We start from the raw sequence: 25222 nt of genomic DNA, 5'->3' as shown, positions 1-25222 counted from the left end.
GTTCATTCTCATTAAACCATAGTTTCTTGTCTGTCTCCTCTTTAATCTTTTATTCTTCCATAAGTCTTGGCAACCACAACCAGCCCTCAGTCCCTCACCCCCCATTCCACCACCACGCACGCACGCACGCACACACACACACACACACACACACACACACACACTCACTCACTCACTCACTCACTCACTCACTCATTCAAGACAGAAGCGTTGGCTTCCACAATTGACAAATGCTCCTGCCTACCTGTCTGTACTTCAGCAGCTAAAAAGTTGGTAAAGAAATAAAAATACGGTGTGTATTTATGGTAAATGGCCTGCATTTATATAGCGCTTTTATCCAAAGCGCTTTACAATCATTAGGTAGTCTACATTCACCCATTCATACACCGATGGCGGCAGGCTGCCACGCAGGGTGCCTACACACCATCGGGAGCAAGGAGGGTTAAGTGTCTTGCCCAGGGACACAACGACAGCAGCTGGGAGGGAGCGGGGATCGAACCGCCAACCCTTGCGTCATTGGCCGACCCGCTCTACCTCCTGAGCTAAAGCCGCTTATTCCCTCATTCCCCCACCTCTGTGTCCCCTGTGCAGTCGCTTAATAGCTCAGACTGGAAAACAAACTACTTGACTCCTAGCTATCTAGTTAAGAAATGGAAATTAGACAAGATATTATTTATTTACTTATTTATTTATTTTTTTCGTCATCTGTCATGATTTGTCGAATACCATCCAACTTCCGTCTGGTCTGAAGCGTTTTCTTTTTCTTTGCAAAATGTCTTGTCTTGCAGAGACTGTCTCTGGAGCATTCAAAGATTGTGGAACAGATAGACTGGCTTGAGAGACCACATGCGCGCACGCACACACACACACACACACACACACACACACACACACACACACACACACACACACACACACACACACACACAACCTCCCTCCCTCTCTCCCCGGTTCTCTTCTGAAGAAAGAAAGCAGCATGAGAGAAGCCTTTGAATAATTCAACAGCGGAAAATGTGACAACTCTTATATCGGCCCTGCTGTTTCCATCTGCACTGTGTGTGTGTGTGTGTGTGTGTGTGTGTGTGTGTGTGTGTGAGTGAGAGACTGCAACAACAACAAAACTCCATTGAGAGATATTAATCTGGAACCCCCCCATGGCACGCTAACCCAGCAGCATGCCAATGAATTCATGGCTGTCAGACCAACACTGAGACAAGCTCACACGCACACACACACACACACACGCACACACACACACACACACACACACGCACACGCACACAAGCTCCCTCCTTGGCTAAAGTTGGAAGCTGCATATTTGCATTTCATAGAGGTCGAACAGGAAGCGGATGTCGAGTAGTTTATTTGGCGTGCTGTTGAACAGGACATGTTAGAGAATGTAAGGCTTTTTGACGCTCCCCCACTCTGCTCTTCTTGCTTCAGAACGCTTTCCAAAAACCTGGTGAAGAGCGCCAAGCGCACCATCAGCCGGCAGCACGTGACCAGGAAGAAGTACACTCCGCCCACCTGGGAGACCAGGAGCACCATGCAATCAGAGCTGGACGAGGATGAGATCTCAGGTATCAGGAGGGAAATAACCTCATCGCATTTAAAGTCCCTGGAAACCAAAATCCACAAAAACCTTCTAACTATTAAATTTAGGGTCTTATGTGAGTAATTGTGTGGTTCAGAAAGTGGTTGACATTACTTTCAACCCTAACCCCAAAAATCGACACTTTTCTACAAGGTCTGGATTTCCATTTCCTCATTGAAGAGAGCGGTGCGCGCGGTGCTAAAATGCATGATCTTATCACGTCATAAGATTTAATCGAATCACACACAAGCATGCACACACACGCGCACACACACACTGACACACAGTAGCACGCTGTGCACTCGCAGCGGCAGAACAGAGATCTCTTCCTCTCTGTCAGTATGCTATGCGCATCTCTCTTTCCTTCGCTCTCTCTCCTTCTCTCCCTCTCTCTCCGTTAACGGAGAGAGAGGTCTCCTCCTCCGAGAGAGAGAGAGAGAGAGAGGGAAATTTCCCTGCTGCAGACGGGACACGCCCACACAGTCCGCGGGAGAAAATACACTCTAAAAACTAATTGATTCTCATGACTTTTGCCATGACTGTCAAACCTAAATTTATATACTTTGCGACATTCATCATCGTTCAAATTTGGCTGGTGGCTTATTAACATAGGTTCCTGTGATGTGATGAACTCAAACTGCTAAATAATAAAAAAATATTTCTGGTTTCCAGGGACTTTAAAGTGGAGTGGCCTATTTGATGCTGATTGGTCTAGAGGGATCTGCATTATTTGTGTGTGTGTGTATGGGGGGGCGACGTGTTTACTGACGCAACTCATTTTCACCTTTATTCAGTTGCGAAATTGGTGTTATATTTCACCATTTCACAAGTCGTACGTTTAGCATGATGAAACTTGCATCCCAATTCCTGGAATATACTGGAATTTAGAGAGGTGTATTCCAGACAGAGAAATTTGATCAATGTTTGTGAAATGCATAAATACCTCACTTTACAGTAATATAGCAGAAAGTGTATTGCAACTTGTTTAAAGGGAGAGCTCACCCTAAAATCCCAAAATACATATTTTTCCTCTCACCTGTAGTGCTCTTTGTTCATCTAGATCGTTTTGTTAGTTGCCTGGGTTTTGGAAGTATCGGCCCTAGAGATTTCTGCCTTCTCTCAAATACAATGGAACTGGATGGCACTCGGCTTGTGGTGCTCAAAGCACCCAAAAATGCTTTTGAAAAACTCAACAGCAATGTCTCTTTCCAGAAATCATGACTTGGTTACTCAAGATAATCCAGACCTTGTTGTGAACAGTTTCATGTACTGTACTGTACTGTACTGTAGCAACTATTTCTTTTTTTGGCGCTTTGAGCACCACAAGCCGAGTTTTGGAAAATCATGTTAACATCCTGGACTTCATCAGTTCCACGCCAGAAACCTTGTTACCATGTTGACCTCCCGTGTGTCTCCTCCTCTCCTCTGCCTGCAGTGTCGGAGGAGCTGGAGCAGAGCTCGCTCACCCTCTCCTCCACCATGCGCTCCTCGGACAGGCAGACCATGAGCAACGTGGTGGAGCGCGCCTGTTGCCGCGACTACCAGCGGCTGGGTCTGGGCACACTCAGTAACAGCCTGACCCGCTCCAAGAATGAGCCCTTCCGCATTTCCACCGTCAACCGCATGTACACGGTCTGCAGGAGGTGAGTGGCTCATACGCACCCAGCTAGATGAGTGGTGAGACTTTGACTTTTTGTCTGCACCGCTCCGGATTTGATCAGAGCTTAATAAATCCAGAGTGTGTGTTCGTGTGCATGTGTGTGTCACAGCTACCCCGGCCTGCTGATCGTGCCGCAGAGCATCCCAGACTCGACCATCCAGCGAATCTGCCGCTGCTACCGGCAGAACCGCTTCCCTGTGGTTTGCTGGAGGAATTCCCGGACCAAGGCGGTCCTGCTGCGCTCCGCAGGCCTCCACGCTAAAGGGGTGGTGGGCTTCTTCAAGGCCCCCAACGCCGCCACTGCAGGTACAAAACAGATCATTAGTACTCCTCTACTGATTAATAATAATACATAATTAAAGACGCTTTGATTCTGCATGCTGAGCAGCAGTAGTCCCGCGAGGTAGCCGTCACACACAGGTAGAGGTATTACAGTCACAAGCCTTGCTCACACACACACACACACACACACACACACACACACACACACACACACACACACACACACACACACACACACAGTGCAGCAGTAAAATCAGCTTCAATTGACCAGTATTAAGGAGTGCAAGGGTCAGAGGTCATAGCACCCTGACCACAGATGTAACAAACTGTTCCCATGACCCTAGAATTATATGTGATATGAGAGCTGAGGAGAGTGGTAGACGGTAAACGACTGCCATTGAGGTTCATTTGTTTTTCTTTAAAGTGCAGGTTTTTCTCACAGTACCTGAACCAATACCTGCTTACTATGTTGAATGTTTTGTTTGCAGGGGCGTCCCAGGGCCATCCTGACTCCACCAGCCTGGAGCAGGAGAAGTACCTGCACGCCATCATCAGCTCCATGCCTTCCTACAGCGAGAGCAGTGGCCGCAACACGCTGAGCGGCTTCACCTCCACACACATGAACACCTCTGGTGGGTGGCTGAACACGCACGCGCACACACACACACACACACACAACGCGCTGGCCACGCATGTGTGCACGCAAACACGCCGCGCTGGCCACGCACACACACACAACACGCTGGCCATGTGCACACACACCACCCTGGCCGCACACACACAACACGCTGGCCATGTGCACACACATACACACACACTGCGCTGGCCACACATGCACACACACAACACGCTGGCCATGTGCACACACATACACACACACTGCGCTGGCCACACACGCACACACACAACACGCTGGCCATGTACACACACACACACCACGCTGGTCACACACGCACACACACAACATGCTGGCCATGTGCACACACATACACACACACTGCGCTGGCCACACACGCACACACACAACACGCTGGCCATGTGCACACACATACACACACACACTGCGCTGGCCACACACGAACACACACAACACGCTGGCCATGTGCACACACATACACACACACTGCGCTGGCCACACACGCACACACACAACTTGCTGGCCTCAGCGTGTCTGATACTATTATCAGAAAAGATTGTGGCTGACACCTGGGAGTGTTTAACTGGTGGCAGTTTGGGTGAGTCAGTCAGGCAGGAACCTGGAGGACCGGGAGAGATCTACTTTCCCTCTCAGGGGAAACAGGCAGTTTAGTAAAAGCACTCAACAAGTTTGTCAGTGGAACAGTCAGCCGCATTCCTCTGTCTACTAACACAGAACAGGGAATATACTGTCTGAAGAGTCCTATTCCAAACCACTACTGTATACATCCATTTATGTTGGAAGAAATCATGATCATAAAGCTGCTACGGGGAACTTTTAACTGGTTATGAAACAACATTATCTACATCAGCAATTGAGACCATCAGTGAGGAAATATCTATATTGTTATTCTGCTGCGCTGACCGGGCAGAGCGTCCATCACTTGTCACATCCATGTGAAACTGCTTGTAATTTTTCCAGCCGGCAAACGAAGCAGTGACGTCAACCTTATGCAGTAAAGGGGCGCCCGGCGGCTCACCTGGTAGAATGTGCACCACAAAGACTTAGTCCTTCGTGTGGCCAACCCGGGTTCGAATGTGATCCGTGGTCCTTTGCTGCATGTCATCACCTCTCTCTCCCCACCTTTTCTGTCTGCCTAGTGTCCTATCAAATAAAAGGCCAAAATGCCCAGAAAATAATCTTAAAAAAAAGAAGAAGAAAAAAGAACTTATGCAATAAATAAAACAGAGAAGCCCTGCCTCGTGTGACAGCAGGAGCCTCGGTGTTCAGGAAATGCAGTTTTCATTCCAGGCGAACACTACCACTTCTGTCCACAGGGGCTGCAACAATCATCACAACATAGCTGCTTTAAAAATCATTGTAGTGTATGCAGCCTGCATTATCCTGTTATCCACCAATGACTTAGTTTATCTACTATCCTTTAAAAATACCATACTACTTGAATCTTAAGCTGTTAATCACTTTGTAATAATAATAATAAATTGAGTTTGTATAGCGCTTCTTATTTGCAGAGACAAATTTCAAAGCACTTCATAAGTAAAAGACTATGCTAAAGGAAAATATATAATGAAGATACAGATATAAAATAGTAGTTGTAAGAGTAGGTTTAACTATTTTTTATGTAGTTTATATCTCATTTTTGTATGAAACTCTTGATAAAACATAACTTTCATTCCAAAATGAGATATCCAGCAAAATTTGACACTAAATATCTGATGTCACACAGAGGTAAAACACATTATGTACAATTTGACACTAAATATCTGATGTCACACAGAGGTAAAACACATTCTGTACAATTTGACACTAAATATCTGATGTCACACAGAGGTAAAACACATTATGTACAATTTGACACTAAATATCTGATGTCACACAGAGGTAAAACACATTCTGTACAATTTGACACTAAATATCTGATGGCACAGAGGTAAAACACATTATGGACAATTTGACACTAAATATCTGATGGAACAGAGGTAAAACACATTATGTACAATTTGACACTAAATATCTGATGTCACACAGAGGTAAAACACATTATGTACAATTTGACACTAAATATCTGATGTCACACAGAGGTAAAACACATTATGTACAATTTGACACTAAATATCTGATGTCACACAGAGGTAAAACACATTATGTACAATTTGACACTAAATATCTGATGGCACAGAGGTAAAACACATTATGGACAATTTGACACTAAATATCTGATGGCACAGAGGTAAAACACATTATGGACAATTTGACACTAAATATCTGATGGCACAGAGGTAAAACACATTATGGACAATTTGACACTAAATATCTGATGTCACACAGAGGTAAAACACATTATGTAAATTTGACACTAAATATCTGATGGAACAGAGGTAAAACACATTATGTACAATTTGACACTAAATATCTGATGTCACACAGAGGTAAAACACATTATGTACAATTTGACACTAAATATCTGATGGCACAGAGGTAAAACACATTATGGACAATTTGACACTAAATATCTGATGGAACAGAGGTAAAACACATTATGTACAATTTGACACTAAATATCTGATGTCACACAGAGGTAAAACACATTATGTACAATTTGACACTAAATATCTGATGGCACAGAGGTAAAACACATTATGGACAATTTGACACTAAATATCTGATGTCACACAGAGGTAAAACACATTATGTACAATTTGACACTAAATATCTGATGGCACAGAGGTAAAACACATTATGGACAATTTGACACTAAATATCTGATGTCACACAGAGGTAAAACACATTATGGACAATTTGACACTAAATATCTGATGGCACAGAGGTAAAACACATTATGTACAATTTGACACTAAATATCTGATGGAACAGAGGTAAAACACATTATGTACAATTTGACACTAAATATCTGATGTCACACAGAGGTAAAACACATTATGGACAATTTGACACTAAATATCTGATGGAACAGAGGTAAAACACATTATGTACAATTTGACACTAAATATCTGATGTCACACAGAGGTAAAACACATTATGTACAATTTGACACTAAATATCTGATGGCACAGAGGTAAAACACATTATGGACAATTTGACACTAAATATCTGATGGAACAGAGGTAAAACACATTATGTACAATTTGACACTAAATATCTGATGTCACACAGAGGTAAAACACATTATGTACAATTTGACACTAAATATCTGATGGCACAGAGGTAAAACACATTATGGACAATTTGACACTAAATATCTGATGTCACACAGAGGTAAAACACATTATGTACAATTTGACACTAAATATCTGATGGCACAGAGGTAAAACACATTATGGACAATTTGACACTAAATATCTGATGTCACACAGAGGTAAAACACATTATGTACAATTTGACACTAAATATCTGATGGCACAGAGGTAAAACACATTATGGACAATTTGACACTAAGTATCTGATGGAACAGAGGTAAAACACATTATGTACAATTTGACACTAAATATCTGATGTCACACAGAGGTAAAACACATTATGTACAATGTGACACTAAATATCTGATGGCACAGAGGTAAAACACATTATGGACAATTTGACACTAAATATCTGATGGAACAGAGGTAAAACACATTATGTACAATTTGACACTAAATATCTGATGTCACACAGAGGTAAAACACATTATGTACAATTTGACACTAAATATCTGATGGCACAGAGGTAAAACACATTATGTACAATTTGACACTAAATATCTGATGTCACACAGAGGTAAAACACATTATGGACAATTTGACACTAAATATCTGATGTCACACAGAGGTAAAACACATTATGTACAATTTGACACTAAATATCTGATGTCACACAGAGGTAAAACACATTATGTACAATTTGACACTAAATATCTGATGGCACAGAGGTAAAACACATTATGGACAATTTGACACTAAATATCTGATGGAACAGAGGTAAAACACATTATGTACAATTTGACACTAAATATCTGATGTCACACAGAGGTAAAACACATTACGGTATGTACAATTTGACACTAAATATCTGATGGCACAGAGGTAAAACACATTATGTACAATTTGACACTAAATATCTGATGTCACACAGAGGTAAAACACATTATGGACAATTTGACACTAAATATCTGATGTCACACAGAGGTAAAACACATTATGGGTAATTTGACTGTAAATATCTGATGGCACAGAGGTAAAACACATTATGTACAATTTGACACTAAATATCTGATGGCACAGAGGTAAAACACATTATGTACAATTTGACACTAAATATCTGATGGCACAGAGGTAAAACACATTATGTACAATTTGACACTAAATATCTGATGTCACACAGAGGTAAAACACATTATGGACAATTTGACACTAAGTATCTGATGTCACACAGAGGTAAGACACATTATGTACAATTTGACACTAAATATCTGATGGAACAGAGGTAAAAAAACATTATGGGTAATTTGACACTAAATATCTGATGTCACACAGAGGTAAAACACATTATGTACAATTTGACACTAAATATCTGATGTCACACAGAGGTAAGACACATTATGTACAATTTGACACTAAATATCTGATGTCACACAGAGGTAAAACACATTATGGACAATTTGACACTAAATATCTGATGTCACACAGAGGTAAGACACATTATGTAGATTTTGACACTAAATATCTGATGGAACAGAGGTAAGACACATTATGTACAATTTGACACTAAATATCTGATGGCACAGAGGTAAAACACATTATGTACAATTTGACACTAAATATCTGATGTCACACAGAGGTAAGACACATTGGCCCCTATTCTCCCACAGGCCTTCGGCGCTAAAACTGGCCTTAAACGCAAAAAAACGTGCCTTGCGCCTGTTTTGGGACGATATCAATATGGCTTTACGCTGCCAAATGCGCTTTAGGCCGAATGGGCGTGGCGCAGTCCCAGAATGGGCCAAAGTGGGCGTGTCGGCGCTAAATACCGGCCTACTGATATCTTCCGACCTGGCGTACATTTAGCGCTTTGCGCCTTTGAAAAGCAGGCCTATTCAGTGCGCCAGTGTCAAGGAGTGCTCTTCTGCCTCTCCCCTGTCACCCTTCTCTGTCTCTCTCTGAAACCAGGCCTATTCAGTGCGCCAGTGCTCTTCTGCCTCTTCTCTGTCACCCTTCTCTCTCTCTCTCTGACTCCCTCGCTCAGACAGACACAACACATAGCAGCACCCAGCTTCCCATAGGAAATAGCAGTTGTAAGTTTACTGCCTGTGAATGTCCCAGCATGCAATTGGGTCCTCCATTTCGCTACTAAATAGCAACCAAATGAGCCGAAATAGATATAAAAGGTAGATCTAAAATACGGTAATGTGTAATGGTAAGACAACCTGCAATTGTAGAACATTTCAATATTGGACCAAATAAAACATCGAAATGAAACACCACCCTATGTGAAACATATATGTCCTCTTGAGCCTATATATACCCTTTGTGGATTTAACGTGATTTAGATAAGTGACAGCGGAACGCGCTTCTGTCATGTGCTATACTGTGATGTCCGCTCCAATAACTTGGCCCTACTTCACATTTAGTTTTACAATAAAAACACATTTATGCAATGACTTTACATCAGGGGTGCCCAATACGTCGATCGCGATCGACCGGTCGATCGCGAAGGTAGTGTGGTCGATCGCATGGCATTGAGGGGAGGATTTTTTTATTTTATTTTTTTTTACTGTTTTTCCACTGTTTCCACTGTTTTTCCACTGTTTCCACTGTGTTTCCACTGTTTTCCACTGTTTTTCCACTGTTCCACTGTTTTCCACTGTATACTCAGTGTATATATAAATAAATATGTTCGGTAGATCACTTTGACTTGGTCATTTTAAAAGTAGCTCCCAAGCTGAAAAAGTGTGGGCACCCCTGCTTTACATAATGTAGGGTATATTTATGTGCATCATTCTACCTGCAGCAGGGGAGAGAAAACGATATCTTTCTGGACAAACTTTCACCAATATAAAATGAATCTCATCCTATAGGGATAGGCTATATTTTTCTAGCTGATGCATTTAGAACATTCTTTTCACTTTGATCTTGCTATAGTGTAGCGTATTTACATGCTTGCAGTATTTAAACTGCAGTTAGATTGGTTTGAGAAGCATAATAATATGGAATAATATCCTATAATATGGAGACAGACAGACTGGATGAAGGGAGGGGGGGGGGCAGAGCGCTTGGCTTTCGTCTGGTTTTGTTGGACCACTGGAATGGAGCTTAAAAGGCAAGCATGCGATTCGTTTATTGCACTTATCCAATGAACTGACGGTGCATAATTTTACGCTTAAAAGGCGTGGTTGTAATGGTTGAGGCTGCGTCTAGCGCCAAGACGAAGATATCAAGTGCGCTGGTCCACGCCCACTGATTTGCGCTGCGCCAGGCGCTCGGCCTAGAAACAGCGCCGATGCAACGATAGGGGCCATTATGTACAATTTGACACTAAATATCTGATGGCACAGAGGTAAAACACATTATGGACAATTTGACACTAAATATCTGATGGAGCAGAGGTAAAACACATGGGTAATTGTAGAAATGATTGGCTTCAGACTTTGCCTAGAAATAATTGGATGTATAGCATTTGGGATTTTCTTTTCCTATTATTTTGCTAAATATTTTGGTCACAGTTTTCATTCATGACTGTTTGTCTCGATGATTTGAGGAACTATTATTTCCTGCTCATCTCACTCATCTTGCATCAACATCTTGACTGTTTCCAGCTCCAGCAGGCATTTTCATTTAAATTAAATATTTCTGTGTGGTCTGTTGATAATAGAAACTAGAGCAGCGTGTCTTGTCTGCTGGCTGTTACTGAGTGAGTTTCCTTCAGGACGGTACAGTATTGTCTGGTTCCCCCTCAGTTGTGTCCAGCCTGAAGTTGTTAGATCTCTCCACAGACTCCACCGACAAGCTGAGGCAGCCCAAGATCGGCGCTCTGATGAAGCAGGTGATGGGCGCCAAGGAGGACATGCCGGGAACATTCAGCCGAGGAGGTGAGACTCGGCCGCAGCCAGATTCTTGGCATCAACTAGTCCACTGCAGTCTACTTTCCAACACAATATTTCCCAGATTTTTAAGTGTAATTTGCACTGGACCAAGTGTCAGTGAGTTCTGTTTCAGCCCAAAGATGCCCAGAGATTAGGTTTAAATATGTTGATCCTATCCTTTGTAGCTCATCTTTGGGGTTAGTGAGAGTGTGTGTTACCCCTTTTCTACCAAGGCAGTTCCAGGGCTGGTTCGGAGCCAGTGCCTAGTCTCGAACCAGTTCTTTACCAGCTCTGGCTCTCGGCCAGGAAAACTGGTTCCAGAGTGGCACCAACTCTTTGCCGGACTAGACGAACGAACCGCTTACATCAGGGGCTTGGGGCGGGGTTATCACTTCTGCAGACGAAGAGAGCACCGAATAGCTGGATGAATGCAGATATCATTACACGGTGTGAAGCATCCTCGTATAGAAAATATGTCTGAATCACTATTCACGACATGCGCAGCGAGCATTCAGTCCACGGGACTGTCAACTGGGGTAGACTGTCCTCCCCGCAGACACAGCCAGAGCAAGGAGCCGCAACGGCCATGAAACTACTTTACATATTTTTGCATGGTTATTTGTAAAGATATACTAACATTTATGGCCTAACCATGTTGACCCCAGTAGCCATGTCGCAAGGCATTCAGATGTATTGAGTGATGTAATGACGTGACTCTCTAGTCAGCTCTACCCTGTGGAAAAGCAAGCCGGCTCAAAGGTTCACAGTTGAATCAACTTTGAACCGGCACCAGGTTCACTTGGTTCCAGTTGGTGGAAAGGGGGTAAGTGTGTGTGTGTGTGTGTAGTGGTTGTGTGAAACCCACCTGCCACCTGTTGGTTAACGGGCGTCTTTGTGTCGTTTGACCTTAGCTCTGGGTCAAAGGGCGAGGGTCATCTCCCTCTCTCAGCCCAAAGTGTCAGTCAAGGCCAGGAACCCTCCTAGAGGTACAGTAGGCCACACCCCCTCCCTCTCCCCACTCCTGTCTAACCAATCAGATCTCTTAACAGTCACGCTGGTCTGTGTGGCGTCCCTCGACTCCCTCCTGTGATGTTGTAGTCTGCTGCCGCGCCGTCCGGACTAATCGTCTGTTGGACTGTTTTTGTCGCTTCTTTTTCCCTGTCGGAGAGCTGCTCCTTCTTGCATGCTGGGCTAGTGGCTCTGCCATCCGCTGTCCTGTCTGATACGTGTCTGTCATCGCCTGTTTGATTACTTCTGTCTGTTGAATGTGACAAATCTTCAGAGGAGGCACTCTTGTTTTTTCATAATGAAGCTCTCAAGCTTGATCTAGCTCAAACGCAGATTGGTAGCATTTAATCATTTCTGCCTTGTTTACCAGCATGGCTCAATTAGGTTCAGTAGTTGCTAACGCTGCAGGACCCCACACTGCTGTGTGTTTACCAAGACCAGGACGTCACATGACCCCACACTGCTGTGTGTTTACCAAGACCAGGGCGTCACATGACCCCACACTGCTGTGTGTTTACCAAGACCAGGACGTCACATGACCCCACACTGCTGTGTGTTTACCAAGACCAGGACGTCACATGACCCCACACTGCTGTGTGTTTACCAAGACCAGGACATCACATGACTCCACACTGCTGTGTGTTTACCAAGACCAGGACATCACATGACTCCACACTGCTGTGTGTTTACCAAGACCAGGACGTCACATGACCCCACACTGCTGTGTGTTTACCAAGACCAGGACGTCGCATGACCCCATACTGCTGTGTGTTTACCAAGACCAGGGCGTCACATGACCCCACACTGCGGTGTGTTTACCAAGACCAGGACCTCACATGTGGCTTGATGATTGAACGTGATAGGAATTTGATGGAAGGATCGGCACTGACGACTCTAGTTTATGTGTGTGTGTGTGTGTGTGTGTAACCCAGGTAAATGGGGCAGTATTCGGGGGAGCGGGCGTCTAAGTGCCTACAACGCAGACGTGGGGAACCGTCTGGCGGGGAAAGAGTCTCCGCAGCCGAACGGCGGGTCAAGCGACATCCTGTTCCTCCGGCAGCACAAGGCCTACCTCTACATCATCGGAGACAAGGCCCAGCTCAAGGTGACACACAGCTCATAATATGAGTCAACTGTATTACAGCGCGTTCAAGCTACAGAACACTTGACAGCTAGGAAAATAAATAAGAGGTGAATACATTGGAAACAATGAATAAAACAGTAAATGAAGTAACTAGGCACCAGTGGTGTAGTGGTCCCTGGAGAAGTGGGTAGACTGTAATTTACCCCCCTCCCCCTGCCGCCACTTTTTTGTGTGAACTATACACACATTAGAGATGCGCAGATGAGCTTTTATGCCATCCTAACCCGCGTGTATGCATGAACCATCCGCCCGCCATAAATCCGGGCAAATTATTTTCTACTATTTCTGCTAGAAGTGGGTAGACGCAAAGCCGTCTGAAAAATAAGGGGGGAGACGGCTGTCTACCCGCATCTACCCTGCACTACACCATTGCTAGACACCTAGCAACAAATTATTTGTAGAGCATCTCTCACAAGTTGGAAAAAAGCCAAAAGGCTGGAAATAAAAGCAGTAAACTTTGTATAGATTTGTATAGAGCATGGTTCAAAAGTTACTAGGTGCTTCACAGCTAGGAAAGTAAATAGTATATTCATCAAGAATTCATTTAATAAGAATTAAAATTGCTAGAAATTAAAGATCCCCCCACCCGTGGTTTTCATGGCAGTTTCCCCTTGTTCTCTTCAAGTTTGGGCAGTGTCGTTTTCATCTATTGTTTTATAGGTGTGGTGAAGCCCTTTGAGCCTGTATTCTCATATGATAGGGTTATAAAAGAAAAGACAAAAAAACAACAGCAAAGCAATAGAAAATAGAAAATGCAGTGCGAAGCGAATGTATTCTCTGTGTGAATTGAGGTGTTGGGTCCAGTGTATGGGCTTTAACAGTGCATTGGGTCCAGTGTTTCGGCGTTAAGGGTGTGTTGGGGCCAATGTATGGGCGTTAAGGGTGCGTTGGGTCCAGTGTATGGGCGTTAACGGTGCGTTGGGTCCAGTGTATGGGTGTTAACAGTGCGTTGGGACTAGTGCAGTGTTTCTCAAACTTTTTCAGACCAAGGACCGCTTAACCAATAAAAAAAAACTCAGGGACTACCTAACTCCCAAAACATCCCCAAAAACAATCGGCCTACTACTTCAACTGTAAATTACAAATTACAGGCTAATTAAATGACAAATAGCATTAAGGCTGTACAATTAATCAAATTTCTGGCTTCCACCAATTATGAAAACAAGATAACCGATATAAAAAATATATACAATAAATTTTAGACGATTTACTTTTTTTTTTTTTTTTTTTTACATTTATTTCTCCTTTTCAGTTCAAATATATTCAAAGTTCAAAGAAAGTTTTTTCAAGTTCAATAAATGCACAATGTTGCCAAAGTCAAATAGGCTATCTGTTGCCATCTTAAAGTTGCATTCAGTGATGTTTTTGTATTCAAATAAGTGTTAAATTGCTCTATATTCTGACAGCAATCACTGAAATAGTGTTTGGTCAGTAACTTGGAACTCCCAACCCCCCGCTCTACTCTGTCTCTCTCCTGCATGCAGAGTGGACCTATCTCTGCAACCGTAACTCATAGAGACTCAGGGGTGATGGCGTTGGATTCGGAGTGCAAAAAATACATATAGTCCTTAATAGGCATCGCGATCTGACCGTAACATTTCTCTGATTGGATAGTGGGAGGGGGGAAAAAAGAAAAATCTACTCGCGGACCACTGTTTGAGAAACACTGGTCTAGTGTATGGGCATTGTATGTATTGGCATTAATGGTGCGTTGGGTCTAGTGTATGGGCGTTAACGGTGCGTTGGGTCCAATGTATTGGCATTAACAGTACGTTGGGTCTAGTGTATGGGTGTTAACGGTGCGTTGGGTCCAATGTATTGGCATTAACAGTACGTTGGGTCTAGTGTATGGGCATTAACGGTGTGTTGGGTCTAGTGTATGGGTGTTAACGGTGTGTTGGGTCTAGTGTATGGGTGTTAACGGTGCGTTGGGTCCAATGTATTGGCATTAACAGTACGTTGGGTCTAGTGTATGGGCATTAACGGTGTGTTGGGTCTAGTGTATGGGCATTAACGGTGTGTTGGGTCTAGTGTATGGGTGTTAACGGTGTGTTGGGTCTAGTGTATGGGTGTTAACAGTGTGTTGGGTCTAGTGTATGGGTGTTAACGGTGTGTTGGGTCCAATGTATGGGCATTATCGGTGCGTTGGGTCTAATGTATGGGCATTAACAGTGCATTGGGTCCAATGTATTGGCATTAACAGTGCGTTGGGTCTAGTCTATGGTGCGTTGGGTCCAGTGTATGGGTGTTAACGGTGCGTTGGGTCCAGTGTATGGGCGTTAACGGTGCATTGGGTCCAGCGTATGGGTGTTAAGGGTGCATTGGGTCCAGTGTATGGGTGTTAAGGGTGCATTGGGTCCAGTGTATGAGTGTTAAGGGTGCATTGGGTCCAGTGTATGGGCGTTAATGGTGCGTTGGGTCCAGTGTATGGGTGTTAACGGTGCGTTGGTTCCAGTGTATGGGCGTTAACGGTGCGTTGGGTCCAGTGTATGGGCGTTAACGGTGCGTTGGGTCCAGTGTATGGGTGTTAACGGTGCGTTGGGTCCAGTGTAAGGGTGTTAACGGTGCATTGGGTCCAGTATATGGGCGTTAACGGTGCGTTGGGTCCAGTGTATGGGCGTTAACGGTGCATTGGGTCCAGTGTATGGGCGCTAACGGTGCGTTGGGTCCAATGTACAGTATTGGCATTAACGGTGTGTTGGGTCCAGTGTATGGGTGTTAAAGGTGCATTGGGTCCAGTGTATGGGTGTTAAAGGTGCATTGGGTCCAGTGTATGGCCGCTAACGGTGTGGTCTTCTTGTCCTGGGTGCTCAGGGGGGGAAGCAGGACTCGTTCCAGCAGTGGGAGGTGGTGCCCATCGAGGTGTGTGATGTGCGGCAGGTGAAGAACAGCTTCAAGAAGCTGATGAAGGCCTGCGTGCCCAGCTCGCCCAACCCCGACCCCAGCATGAGCTTCCACCGCAGCCTGGAGGACTCCGAGTGGATGACTCTGGTCAGTACTGTCTGTCTGTCTGCCTGCCTGTCTGTCTGTCTGTCTGTCTGTCTGTCTGCCTGCCTGTCTGTCTGTCTGTCTGCCTGCCTGCCTGCCTGTCTGTCTGTCTGTCTGTCTGTCAGTCTGCCTGCCTGTCTGTCTGTCTGCCTGCCTGTCTGTCTGTCTGCCTGCCTGCCTGTCTGTCTGTCTGCCTGCCTGCCTGTCTGCCTGCCTGCCTGTCTGTCTGTCTGTCTGTCTGTCTTTCTGTCTGTCTGCCTGCCTGCCTGCCTGCCTGTCTGCCTGCCTGCCTGCCTGTCTGCCTGCCTGCCTGCCTGTCTGTCTGTCTGTCTGTCTGTCTCTATCTCACGGTTCCCTGAAGTCCTTGAAGGTTTGTGAATTTGAAGAAAAAATCAAGGCCTTGAAAGTGTTTGAAAATAAATACGCATGGGTTTTTAACTTGTGTGTCTCCTGCTATCAATCTGTGCATCCTTGTTTCACGCGCCACCAGCCTCTAGAAAGTGTAACGGCCACGTGCTGCATGAGTGATTGAAGTATAATGATGCGGGGTAAACAGCGGCAAGCAAGAGAGAAAGCTAAGCCCTTGTTCACACCATATGCCAAAGCCACGCTGAAGCCACGCAGTTCCATTTCGGCGTCCTTGTTAACAGGCGAGACCGTTCACACGCCACGCTGAAGCTGCGCTGAAGCGATAGTTCAGGCTTGTGTTCTCTATTCTGTTACAAAAAGAACTCTGATTCTATGGAAGTCAATGGGATGACCTTAATTCTCACTTGATTTATTACCTCAGTAAACACGTCCTAAGTGTTCACTAGTTTCAAGTCTTCTTCAATGGATGTAAAGCAGGCTATGCATTGGGGTGTGATTGACAGGTCGCTTGTCCAGTGATCGCGCAGCTCATCAATCACGGACCAATAGCAGGCGGCTCTGTGGAAAAGTCCAAAACCGGACGGCTACGTCCATAATTTAAGCGGCGAGTGACTGTGTCCATCCGCTTGGGCACGGGATGTGAGCATGAGTTGATGGGCACAAGTTTTAGCCTAGGCTTCTGCTCTATTTCTGCAATAATTGGCAGTGGCCACATCTGGAGGAGGTGCTGTTTCCTTTATCCATAGATTCAGACTAGATACATCTGTCACTATGAGATTTCCCATTGCTTGTGCATCTATTATTATTTGTGTTCAAGGATTTTTTTTGGCTAAATGTGAACACAAATAAAGGTATTAAAATGTGTGTGTATAGTTGCGCAGGGTCCTGCAGGTGTCAGTCCTGGTGGTGGAGCTCCTGGACGCCGGCTCGTCGGTCATGGTCAGCTTGGAAGATGGCTGGGACGTCACCACACAGGTGCCACTCACACACACACGCGCGCACGCACACACACACACACACACACTGAAAGGCGGACATGCATTTGTTCACTTTCTCTTTCTGCCTTTCAGGAAACTGAAAAATGAGCCCAACGCCATTTACAGTATTGTCTGTATTAAGTAGCGTCTATTGTGGAGCTCATGTGTTAGTTTTGCCGAATAAGAAATCACGTGGCATCTGGGTAGTGGAGAGGTACAAGCACTGGCCTACCACCATGGAGACCCGGGTTCAATTCCCGGCAGCAGTACCTCCAGCTTGGTCAGACGCAGTGTTGGGGGTAACTCATTACAAAAGTAATATATTACATGTAATATATTACTTTTAGCAGTAACTCAGTAATGTAACTTATTACCAATAAGATTTCAGTAACATTATAAAAGTTACTTTGTCAAGTAACTCAAGTTACGAATTTAGTTAAAAAAAAAGTAATCAAAGCACATATTTAAAAAAGATACAATCATTTCCTAATCAAACTGTGTGTTTTTATGCAGATAACCACTATAGATGACAATAACAAAGGAAAAGGATAACATTTACAATTTTGGACACTTTACACTGACTTCAAGACACTTCAAATTATTTTTCGGGATGGTTCCGGGTAGGCAATGTCATTCTGCTACTGCTGTTATTTTGGTGAAAATAATGCAAAAGTAGTGTAATAGGTAATAAGTTACTCTACACAGACAGTAATATTGTAAAGTAACGTATTACTTTAAAATGAAAGTAACTAGTAATATGTAATATATTACATTTTGAAAGTAACTTGCCCAACACTGGTCAGACGTTCCTACAGACACCATTGTCCGTGTCAGCGGGTGGGAAGCCAGTGGGGTATGAGTCCTGGTCGCTGCACTAGTGCCTCCTCTGGTCGGTCGGACTGCCTGTTTGGGGGGGAGGGGAACTGCGGGGAATAGCGTGATCCTCCCACGCGCTACGTCCTGCCAGTGAAACTCTACGATCTCAGGTGAAAAGAAGCGGCTGTCGACAACACATGTATCAAAGGAGGCATGTGCTAATCTACAACTCTCCCCAGATCGGCAGAGGGGGTGGAGCAACGACCGGGACAGTAGGGGGAATTGGCCAAGTACAATTGGGGAGAAAATTGGAGAAAAATCTGGAGAGAAAAAAAATCGCAGAAGCTCAAAGATCAAACTGAGTCAAAATGGAGGAGAATCTGGAACACGGCAAACATCCTGCAGTCTCTCAACACACAAACCGCATATTAAAATCCACAGCCTGCTCTGTACAACTATGTGACTGTATCTGGTAATATAATAGAGAAGAAACATTGTTGTCCACACTTGGGACATTTTTAAAATTCGCCTTAGGCTTCAGTCCAGTGGAATTAAAAACAGACAAAAAAAAAACATTCAGAGACGTACCAGAACATAATATTTCACATGTGGAAGATGATACAAAAGTACAATTTCTGGTGGAGAATTGGTAGAAATTCAGGTTAGGAGTTCAGTCAGGTTATCGCATTTGGGTTGAAAGCCGTGATTATATTTTTTGTGATTCTGGGTATTCTGTAGCGCCTCCCACTGGGCGCCTTGTCAAATTCGATAAAAGGTATAAACATAATATAATCACCAAAAGTCTTTTGCCTGGTCTGAACTCTTTAATGTTACAATGTTAAAAGTAGGGATGGGCAACGAATTTCGAATATTCGAATAATAGTTTTTATTATCAAGATTTACTTTTGTTATTGAAAGTCGAAAATCGTGTTGTTCTTTTTTTTGGTTGGACGAATTTAGACTAAAAGTCGACTTTGGCCCAGCGACTTTCGACTAGTGTTCTTGCTAGAAATGCCCATCCCTAGTTAAAAGTCACTTTGAGTGAAGCTTGTGCACCCCCACCCTAATGAGATTTGTCTGTTGTGGTGAAGCTTGTGCACCCCCACCCTAATGAGATGTGTCTGTTGTGGTCTGTCTCCTCAGATCGTGTCCCTGGTACAGCTACTGTCAGATCCGTACTACCGCACATTCGACGGCTTCCGGCTGCTGGTGGAGAAGGAGTGGCTTTCGTTCGGCCACCGCTTCAGCCACCGGGGGGCGCAGACGCTCGCCAGCCAGAGCAGCGGCTTCACACCCATCTTCCTGCAGTTCCTCGACTGCGTGCACCAGGTATGTGAGCAAGATGAGTTTATTTATTTGCACCATTAAATAAATAAATAAATATAATACAAAACGAAACAAAAAGGGCATGTGCCGGAGAGATTTGAAACCCATCTCAGCTTATAGAATATGTATGACAGTTATTTCTCTTATTATAATGGGTGAAGATGTCCCCAAAAATCTGGATGTCGCTGTGAAAATAATTTGATCTGCAACGGCAAATGTTTTTATGAACATATCTGAACCCGAATCGCTTTTATTCATCAAGTATTTTGACCTGCTTACTCGGTGCTGACACACAAGACTGTTAAACACTACAGGATAAACACAGCAGGTGCAGGACAAAAGGAAACGGACTTAACATGTGCAGACAATTGACACCTGGTATTAAAATGCAATATGTATCTAGGGATGTTAATTAGACAACATATTGTTAAAGCAAGGTGTAAAGGCACATAGCAGGTATTGAAATGGTAATGTGATAGGATCTCAGCCAGGTGGAAATGCAACTTCACATTTGTGAAAGTCTTGGCGACAAGCCCATCCTGACTCACTGTGTCTCACTGATTAATATTTAACAATGAATGCATTCAGAGTCAGTGATGTCACATGAATTGTTAAAGATTACAGTGAGAGTGCTGCCAGTGTTTTTCCCTCGTTTTCACCCAAGGGCAGAGTCAAATTAATGTCTGGGAACTGAGCAATGAAAACATAAATAAAACAGCTCGCACACTGCAAGGGCTCCAGTGAATTAATTTATTGCACCGTTGGTAACGCTTCTTGAGACAAACAGACAGAGTGAGATGCCATCTTAAATACCCACATGGTCCAGTCACATGATTCAGTCACATGAGTTGACAGTCATGTGACAGTGGAGTATGAAAAGCAGGAACATACCAATACAGTACAAGTGAGATCAATATACATGTGAGGTAAATGCAACACTAATAGTACCAAATCAAGTGGAGAGAGGAAAAGAGAAAAAATCTGTCTCAACAAAACACACAATCCCTGATGCAGGGATGTGTGAACATTGCACAAACAAGCAATCTAACTGCTCAGTCATGTAGGAATCTAAGCAACAAGCAATACATAATCAATGACAGGGACGCTCATATTTGCACATTAATGCTATTTTTAGTAATGAGTTCCAACAATGGATAAATGTCCTTGCAAAGAAAATTCAAACAAAAAACATAACTGAGCACGCCGCTTTTTAACCATTTAACTCTATTGCTTCACCATCCATGCCCAGTTTCTTTCCTCCTCAAATGAAAAGTACATCCAGGCTGATCATGATCACATCTAATGATTTGTTTTCATTGTTGTTGTTAACAGTGCCTGCTCACCTGCTTTGTGTAGTTTGTGCAACAAACAAAAAAAACAAGATCAGATCACATTGCAGATGGATGGTTTTAACCAGGCTAATTGCAGATAACAAGAACGCAATACCAACTGTGAATGCAAAAAGTGTGATCGGATTGTTCATTATTCAGATCGCACATGTGTATACAGATTACATTACTATTACCAGGTGTAAAAGAGTCCAACCTTGAACGCGGCATGTCTTCATTGAGGAAACTGAAGGAACATTTACATAAACTCTCTTTCTGTTTCCATCTGGAGTTAAAACACCTGCTTGTTCCCAAGGAACCTATAATAAAGAACAGACAGTACTTGCGTCAAAGCGTTCGAATTTTGCATTGGGGCCAGAGTGAAGAAAGCACATTACGCAATGTTGACTGATGATGATGATGTTGTTTTTATCTAAATGTGCGCATTAGTTTTCCTTATTATTGGTCTCCAAACAGAATATGGCTCTGTCCAGCAGCTATATAGCTCAACTCAAGCCCCTGTTTGGTCCAAAATAGAGCTGGATTAGCTAACTACATCATGATACATGACCAAACGGGGTATCACTCAACATCATGTAATGTGTTTTTTTTAATCTGGTGGAAGCATTTTTCAATCAAAGGTGAAACAACACAGATATGATGGTGTATAGTTGGACCTACCTTGTCCACATCAGTCACTCAATAGAACTGGCCCCAATGCAAAATTTGAACGCCATGATGTGTGAGTGATGTCTCTTCCTTCTTAATAGGTTCCTTGCTTGTTCCCGGTATGCGAGTGTCCATCTGTGTGTTTATAATGCTTTGTGTGCGTGTGTTTACCTGTGAGTCTGACAGTGCTTCCTGTTTTGCTGGACAGTGACGTGGTTTCTGCCACCTTATCACATTCAGGAACATAAAGATTTACGAGCCGGCTGTCTGCACTGCCCTAAATACTCGGGTGTCCCCGGCATCACGCCGGCTATTATTAACCCACTTCCACTTGAATCCTCTCTCGATTTCAGACTGTTCCTTACTGTCGCCCTCGCTGTATTAAAAGTCCATCAAATAACGCTTGCGTAACAAAAAGAAAGGGCAACAGTAAGAACACAATAAGTCTATTTCCATCTACAGTATGTCCCATCCTGTGATGGGAACGCTGCGGGTTTGATTCCCCAAAACTCCAGCTTCACACTTGGGGTTAATAAAGTCCAACGCTCCAGCTTCACACTGGGGGTTAATAAAGTCCAACGCTCCAGCTTTACACCGGGGGTTAATAAAGTCCAACGCTCCAGCTTCACACTGGGGGTTAATAAAGTCCAACGCTCCAGCTTCACACTGGGGGTTAATAAAGTCCAACGCTCCAGCTTCACACTGGGGGTTAATAAAGTCCAACGCTCCAGCTTCAAACTTGGGGTTAATAAAGTCCAACGCTCCAGCTTTACACTGGGGGTTAATAAAGTCCAATGCTCCAGCTTTACACTGGGGGTTAATAAAGTCCAACGCTCCAGCTTTACACTGGGGGTTAATAAAGTCCAACGCTCCAGCTTTACACTGGGGGTTAATAAAGTCCAACGCTCCAGCTTCACACTTGGGGTTAATAAAGTCCAACGCTCCAGCTTTACACTGGGGGTTAATAAAGTCCAACGCTCCAGCTTTACACTGGGGGTTAATAAAGTCCAACGTTCCAGCTTCACACTGGGGGTTAATAAAGTCCAACGCTCCAGCTTTACACTGGGGGTTAATAAAGTCCAACGCTCCAGCTTTACACTGGGGGTTAATAAAGTCCAACGCTCCAGCTTTACACTGGGGGTTAATAAAGTCCAACGCTCCAGCTTTACACTGGGGGTTAATAAAGTCCAACGCTCCAGCTTTACACTGGGGCTTAATAAAGTCCAACGCTCCAGCTTCACACCGGGGGTTAATAAAGTCCAATGCTCCAGCTTTACACTGGGGGTTAATAAAGTCCAACGCTCCAGCTTTACACTGGGGGTTAATAAAGTCCAATGCTCCAGATTCATACTGGGGGTTAATAAAGTCCAATACTCCATGTTGTGAATTCCCTCATGCTGTGTATGGCAGCTCTCTGTGGGTTAGAAAGTTACACCCAGAATGTCACTCATCCCCCTGCCTGATTGGCAATTGGAGGCAGGTGTGAGCCCAGGCCAGTCCATATCTAGCTCTCACACAGAGCTGAGAACACTTTGCCTCCCAACTCATTTCTCTTGCCATGCGTCCCTGACATGTAAGCCTTATTTCTGTTTATGCACATTTCATTTGTTGTAATCTGTTGAGCTAATTATTTAATGCAACTGGTAACCGTTTGATTTGTCATTTGATATTCACTTTGTATTATTGACTTTGGCTTGTACTGTCTTGTTTGCACTGCAGAAAACCATGGCTTGGATGGGAGAAATGAAATAAATCTCTGCTGATGCATCATATGAACATTGTCTCAATGCCTCTTTAATTTGAGACCCTCAGGCGGTCAGCCAACTTCAAACCCAGAGAAAATGTCTAATATGGTCCTTCGAGCGGATTGCTGACTACCTAATATCAAGACAATGAATGAAGAGGAACGAGGTGTGAATGAACGGTGTGGGAACCATGGAGTTGGATCAGAAGATCACAAAACCTATCCTCAGAGAGAAAGGAAGAAACCTCAGCGTTACATGTTTGAACATGATGAAGAGGAAGCCATCTCTACAATTCACATGGATAAAGAATCGTTGTCAAACATGATGGAATCACTGAGGAAAACGGAAATGGAGGAAACTAATGAAATGGCACTCATGAAAAGCAAAATGGAGGAGTTGGAGCAACGTAGCAGGAAAACACAAAGACGGATGGAACATATGAATCTGTTGTTCGTGGGGCAGAGCACACATCAACCCCAAATTGAAGATGATAGACATCAAGAGGGAGCACCTCCCATTGATCACTTACTCAGCAGTCTTGAAGTGAATAAACCTGCATTGCCTGAAGCCCACCCTCTAACAGATGCACACAATGACAATGCTAGTACTGCTGTGCTTCAGTTTTCTGCTTTTGTTCAAAATGCACTGGTTCATGAACCACCAGAACCTAATGAACAGAGAGGGGCTGAAGGTGGTTTGGAGCTACTAGGAGATGATTTATTGGACATGAATGAGCCTTTATGCCAGGAAGTGCCTCCTCTTTCTGCTGAAGATGGTAATGAGCCTGATGCTCAACAGTCTCTCTCTCTTCATGGACTAAAGACAAAGGATGATGTGTATGTAGAACTTCAACATCACAGATTAAGGCCTCATCCACATCATGTGGGAACATCCACACCTCACTTGAAACCTGCATCAGAACCTGTGGTCAGGCCTAGAGTCAGACTGAGAGATATGCAACAACTTACACCCCCTATTGAGCATATCAATTCAGCAGAGGAGAACTTCACTGCTTACAAGCTCTATAACCTTCCTCTCAGTACTGTCAAAACACCCGCAGCTACTTCACTTCAACCCGCACCACCATACAAGGCACCTCTCACCATTCAAGGCTTGAACCAACAACCCCTTTTACAGCCTGGAACTAAGCGTGCCACTCCTAACCCCGCTCATCAGCGTTTACCAATACAGTATCAGGTAACACGCTCACCTATTCATGTGGTACATTCACAATCTATTCCATCATCCTTTGGCCCTATACACTCACGGCCTCTTTCATCTAACCAGCAAAGGTCTCAACCTTTTACTGCTCACCCTGCAGGGGATGCCAGGCATGCTATGAGCCATAGTATGCATTCTTTCCAACCAAGAGCACCAGGAAATCAGTATATTGGTCCTATCAGCTCTCCTCATCCAGGGTTTATTCCCTATACTGGTGTTCAAACACACCCACTTTCCTCACAACAAGTAGCTCATGTGCAGTTACCATCAGCTGCAGGAATGGCTCCTCTTACCACCATGGCTTCAGCAAGTACTGTTCCATATGAGCCATCACTGTATGGGGTTCCTAAGCCTACTATACC

General features: G+C 44.0%; 1 protein-coding gene across 4 annotated transcripts in view; it reads left to right on the top strand.

Annotated features, from left to right (window-relative positions):
- sbf1 (SET binding factor 1) overlaps window positions 1-25222 on the top strand; it is a 240088-nt gene that overhangs the window by 168456 nt on the left and 46410 nt on the right. For 2 of the 4 annotated variants that reach the window (XM_083660188.1, XM_083660190.1), the window contains exons 25-34: window positions 1444-1580; window positions 3030-3237; window positions 3364-3560; window positions 4025-4168; window positions 11180-11275; window positions 12181-12255; window positions 13210-13382; window positions 16236-16412; window positions 17652-17753; window positions 19715-19900. In XM_083660188.1, the coding sequence (XP_083516314.1) occupies window positions 1444-1580; window positions 3030-3237; window positions 3364-3560; window positions 4025-4168; window positions 11180-11275; window positions 12181-12255; window positions 13210-13382; window positions 16236-16412; window positions 17652-17753; window positions 19715-19900 (1495 nt within the window). The remainder of the gene's footprint in view (window positions 1-1443; window positions 1581-3029; window positions 3238-3363; window positions 3561-4024; window positions 4169-11179; window positions 11276-12180; window positions 12256-13209; window positions 13383-16235; window positions 16413-17651; window positions 17754-19714; window positions 19901-25222) is intronic. The other 2 variants (XR_014553738.1, XM_083660189.1) reach the window with 2 other exon arrangements.

The sequence above is a fragment of the Poromitra crassiceps genome (genome assembly GCF_964638095.1).
Source record: "Poromitra crassiceps genome assembly, chromosome: 2".
Lineage (NCBI taxonomy): Eukaryota > Metazoa > Chordata > Actinopteri > Beryciformes > Melamphaidae > Poromitra > Poromitra crassiceps.
Note: the sequence above shows the minus strand (reverse complement) of the source record. Positions and strands in the feature narration are given on the sequence as shown.